The sequence below is a fragment of the Miscanthus floridulus genome, chromosome 8 (assembly GCF_019320115.1).
Source record: "Miscanthus floridulus cultivar M001 chromosome 8, ASM1932011v1, whole genome shotgun sequence".
Taxonomy (NCBI): Eukaryota; Viridiplantae; Streptophyta; class Magnoliopsida; order Poales; family Poaceae; genus Miscanthus; species Miscanthus floridulus.
This window is the reverse complement of record NC_089587.1, coordinates 45,303,488-45,309,059: the sequence shown is the minus strand read 5'-3', so window position 1 is coordinate 45,309,059 and position 5,572 is coordinate 45,303,488. Positions and strand designations below refer to the sequence as shown.

General features: G+C 44.3%; 1 protein-coding gene across 1 annotated transcript; it reads left to right on the top strand.

Moving 5' to 3' along the window:
- Positions 1-4,933: 4,933 nt before the first annotated feature.
- On the top strand, positions 4,934-5,572 carry LOC136468980 (uncharacterized). Its single transcript, XM_066467354.1, has one exon. It carries the CDS (start codon positions 4,934-4,936, stop codon positions 5,570-5,572), a length of 639 nt encoding a protein of 212 aa, XP_066323451.1.

Here is a 5,572-nt window from a genome sequence, read left to right as displayed (position 1 = left end):
GTCACCATGAAGGTTGAAGATCAATTGGGCCTCATTATCGGCAAGCTTGATGAACAAACCAAGGGAATCAATGAAGGAAACCATCACATCAACGAAGTGCAAGCCTCCATCGAAGATCTTCGAGCAGCGAAGGCTGATTTCGATCGCTGGCGGCCTCAAGTCGATGGCAAGGTGGCGGATCTGAGCTCTGGCTTCGATTCTCTCCATGCTCAGGTTGATGCCCTATGGCATAACTGCCTAATCTAATGCCTCTCAGGAGTACTTGTCTTCCATCAAACACTAAGTACTCAAGAGAGAACACTAAACTATGCAGTTCTATCAAGCGCACCCCAAGGAAGAACTCGAAAATCCACATTTTTTCATCAGGATCATAAATGAGAGAATACAGCTTATAATATTCTTAAGTCATTTCTTACATCACTTTATTACAGTAATAGAATATTACCTCAATTGATTATAACAGTGGAATATAACAATGTTATCAGAGTTACAGAGAAAGCAAAGATTAATTTAATGACATGGTGGAGCATTAACGTAGTAGACATTTATATACAAGAGATGCTAGCAGATTTTACATCTTTTCTTATAAAACCCTTTAGTGAGAGTTATGAATAAACACTACGGTCGTAGCATGAAGGAATCCTCTCTGAGCCCAACAGAAGGTTTTCACACATAAGAGTCAGCTCTAAGTATCCTCTGATCACCTACAACAGGGGGAATAAAACCCTGAGTACTCGATTATACACAGCAAGACTTACTCAACAGGAGGAAAATAAATGACTCCAAGGATATGCAAGGCTTATTTGGCTTATGGGTTATTGCATCTATGAAAGCATTACTAAACATGCGTCCTTATATTCAATTTTATTAGCAGTCATCATTAGTTCATTAACTAACCATTCTGCGTAAGCACCTATGCTACTTTCAAGCAGGTGGTAAGCAATCAGAACCATTTTATCACCTTTCAAGTTCCAGTTCTTACTACGACGCTAGACCATAGCCAAGTCGTATCGTCTCACAGAAACGGTGATTCACGAATCAATGTATACCAGCTGGGTACCCTGAAATACATGCCCCGTTTGTACCCCAGGCACAAACAAGACCAACCCATTCTACTCCTGTCGAGGGGTCCAGGTCTCCGTCCAAACTTGGACTCCAAGCCCCCACACTTGAGACCCGGTCTTAGCATGGGGCTTAGACCTCCACCTTTCCCCGCCTCCAATCAGTCGGTCTGGAAAGAGCCAGAACCCACGACAAGAGGGTAACGAGCCTTCCCGCTCCCATAAGCAAGTATGTGCTCAGGATAATAAGTCTGTGACCTGACTACCATCCACAGCAACGGACGGTCCTCAATCGACACAGGCGAAACAAGTACAATCCGAGCCTCGCTCGAATGCCTAACCAAGTCCAGATTCAAAGTACTATTCCGCCCGGTCTCCAATTATCATTCATATGTATTCCATGTGATAGTAATATAATAACAACAGTAATATCTTTCTTATCTCTCGCGAGTGACAAGTAATCACTCGACTTCTACCGGGTCCTATAGCAGAGCAATCTACACGATCCTGATATACTAGTATGACTCATATGATAAGGATATATATATATATATATATATATATATATATATATATATATATATATATATATATATATATATATATATATGCAAGTGGTTTCATTCAACTCCTTAAAACTTAATGCACAAGCATAAAATAAAGTGCAGAATGATAGGGGTTATGCACCGAGGCTTGTCTGGGTAAGATATAACTAAAAGTTAGCATTCCATCATGGTGACACGATCATCAAGCACCATCATTTCTACGACTCCGATCATCTCCACGATCCATCGGTGTTCCTATTATGATATACGTGGATGCAACGCAGAGACGTAAATAATCAACGCCAACCGAAACTCTTAGAAATACAATTATGCCTCGCAAGCTAACAAGATAGCTCTAATAACTAATGTGCTAGGCTATGTATCCATGTTGTTGAATAAGGCATTGTTTCGTGGAAAATGTTCTAGTTTTAAAATCCCAATGTGTTTCGACATTTTATTGATTAAATATATATTTTTGAACTAGAGCTCATTTAGCTACCTTAGCAATCTAATTATTATGGAGCTACAAAAATTACAGTGAGCACCTAATAATGTTAGGAATTTACTGTGAAAGTTTCAGAGCCAACACTATCACCAATTTATCACAAAAAATCCTACAAATTTATATCTTACAATATTAAGCATCTCAAATTAATTAGATAACTCCTCAAAATATTATAAAACTATATGAACAAAATATACTAGCAGATAGATCATGATTTTAGGATCCTAAAAAAATTGGTTTCACAATTTTCGGTTAACTACACAATTTTATATTGAACTTACAAGTTTACCTTAGAAACTAAATTAGAAAATGCTTTAGAAAACAAAAAGGACCGGTGGCAAGCATTCGGCCCAACAGCGGCCCAACGCGGGATCCCTCGCGCGCGCTGGCTATTTTGTAGAAAAGACCTTGATCTATCAATTTATTCATGGCACTATGCGTACTATTCCTACCGTCAGTTATCTGGCAACCAAACCCTCGGATGTTATCACCTTTACCACGGGGAGGTCCTTGGAAACCCTGCACGCGCCGGCACAGTGGCCGATGGCATAAGGCAGTTATGCCAGACAAACTAGGCTCGCTACGACAGAAGTAAGGAGCCGACCACCATCTACAGCTGAACGCGCAAGGATGGGTGGCGGTTAGTGACTCGGAGGTGTACTATCGTGAGCTGCGGCGACGAGTGGCTATCCGCGGCGGTGGCGCGCCTATTCCGACGAACCTATGTACGCTCAGCAGAGTAGAGGTGGTGGATAAGCATTAGTGGCTCACCGTTGTGCATGGCCTATAGACTATTGAAGTAGGGGAGCGCTGCGACGGTCTGGCCACGTGCGAGCCACCGAGGCGGCGGTGCTCTGGGATGGACACCCATGCATCACCACGTCTTTGGTAAGCGCCCTAGCCAAATGGCGAGAGCACCGGATAGAGGAGGTCAAGGCGAGCTCATGGATACAAACAATTGAACCAATTCGGACCTTACCCCAATTTCACTAGCACGACGGCGCACCTGGCCAGCGGCGAGAAAAATGCCAAATTGGTGGCCAGTAGTGCTCGGTTGCGCCAAGGTGAGGGTCAGGCTGCTAGCTGGCTTCTTGTCTAACTTCTGGAACACCAAATTGAGGTGTGGTGCCTCGAATCGCACGTATTTGTCGTGCGAAGCGGGGGGATTCTATCGGCGACAAGGGCTGTGCCTGCCACGATCGACGCTACGGTAATAAAATGAGGTGTCCGCATGGGGAAGACTCAGAGAGAGAGCGTCGTGGAGCGTCGTGATAAGACTGCTCGGCCATGGCAGGATGCGGGCGGCGGCAGTGAAACAGCGATCGCGTGCGGGGCCATCTCGTAGGGCCGGTGCAACAAAACAACGCTAGGGAGGGTAGTGACACCGTGACATGGCATTAGTGCGACGTGACCACGGAGGTAGGCAGCGGCTCGGCGAGTAGGTGATTTGAGCGGTGGAACGAGTGCCACGTCGGCTAGACGAAGGCTGCCACGACATCGGCTTGGTCGGTAGCGAGGTGGGGCTGCAGTGCACCGGCCAGCAACTACAGGGTGATGACAGCGGCCTGCCGGGGTTGGCCACGGCCAACCCATAGATAGACAGGCCGACCGGGCTCGGTTCCACGGTGCGCGGAACGTGACCAGCCGCGCGACGCTGAGCGGCCGCGTGAGGTGACCGTGCGCACAGGCCAAATTTTAAAGCGAAGCGAAAACTACTAACGATCACAAGTGAGGCCTAGCTAGTTCCCCTATCCTACTGTCAACATTACCAGCGACCTAGCAAAGCCATCGCCATGGCCAGAGAGCAACCAGAGAGGGGGATAGGAGGATGCCAACCTGAGCTCGTCGCGCTGAACGCCAGTTCACGAACAGAGCGCCAACAAAGTGGTTTACAGCGCGTTCCAACGAAGTTTGGGGATTTTTTATGAGAGCCATGTGACACCCAACATAACAACCACCTTTGCCATACTCAAGTACTCACTTTGATGCAATCAACAATACCAAAGCATGCAGCTAGTGTTTAAACATTTTAGTTAGAATTTAAATGTCATGATAGCATTGTCTTACTACTTTTCCCATACTTAGAAAAGTTAAGGTTCAATTTGAACTAACAACCATTAACACTTTTGTTATAATTTTTAAAAGGCCTAAACTATATTAACTGCTACCAACAAGTATTTCATGTAATAGTCCATACCTTATACTAACCCATAGGAGCAAAATATTTAAGCACCATTTAACTATTTTGCTCAATATAATTCGTCAAAAATGGTACTTTACACAATAGTTCAAGTGTTTGCCGACTTAACGAAAAAAGCTTATCTTAACGTCAAATTTGATTTTTGAGCTCCCAAGAGCACTAGTTAACACTATTTATTTTGATTTTTTTTTTCTCAACCACAAAAGTGAATCACATAGAATTGTTTATCATTTCACGTGCATTATAAATTTTTAAAATCTAAAAACTTTTTTGGCTAATTCATATAGGTGCTAAGCAAACTCGTCTAAGCAAACTCCTAACACCCGAAGTGTTACATGCCCTCAAGTTCGCTTCACCTACGCCGAATCCTGTACATGGAGAGGAGTCTGTTTTCCTCAAGTCGCCCGGATCCGCTCCTCTGGACCCGTCCTGTTCGCAGGGGGTGCACCGGCCGTTAGGCCACGGCGTACATATCAGTCACCGAAGGGTTGGTTTGGGGGGCGATGCTACCCTCGAACCACCTCCGGTCAAAGGTGAGACACCCAATTCCCCAATCTCTCATCCTGAGTTTGTTCCCTATTCTCATGGTTGTTGTTCTAGCCATCATAACCATCAACACAACATGCCCCAACAAGACTTTTCTAAGTTTGATGGTTCAAACCCAAAACTCTGGATCAAACGTTGTGATGCCTATTTTGATGTGTATGATATTCCTCCTGACAATTGGGTGAAGTTAGCAACTATAAATTTCACTGGTACTGCAGCCTTTTGGATGCAGACTATTGAACTAAACCTTCATCAGTGTCCTTGGGATAGTTTCTATAAGCATGTTGTTGACCGTTTTGATAGGGACCAGTTCAATCACTTCATTCGTCAATTCTTCCATGTTAAGCAAACTGCTTCTGTAGCTGAATACATTACTCTGTTTGATGAATTGATGCATCAGTTGCTAGCTCATGATCCCCTTGTCAATCCTGCCTTTCTGACCAACAAATTCATAGATGGTCTTGCTGATAATATTAAGGCTGCTATTCTATTACATCGCCCCAAGGATCTAGATACTGCAAGTTCTCTTGCCATTTTGCAGGAAGAGATAGTGTTGGGAAAACCACACATTGGGTACAAGAAGCCAAACTCTTCTGGGGGACAGAACAAGCCCTTCAGTAAACATTCTTATTTCTCAACGGGGAATTTTGTCAAAGCAAATGCTCAAGAGAATCCTGTGACTTCAGCTTCCAAGCCTCCTATTGATGAGAAGTAG

What these genes read in the sequence shown, in the direction of transcription:
- LOC136468980 (XM_066467354.1), top strand. Translation starts at nt 4,934, where the DNA reads ATGCCCCAACAAGACTTTTCTAAGTTTGATGGTTCAAACCCAAAACTC.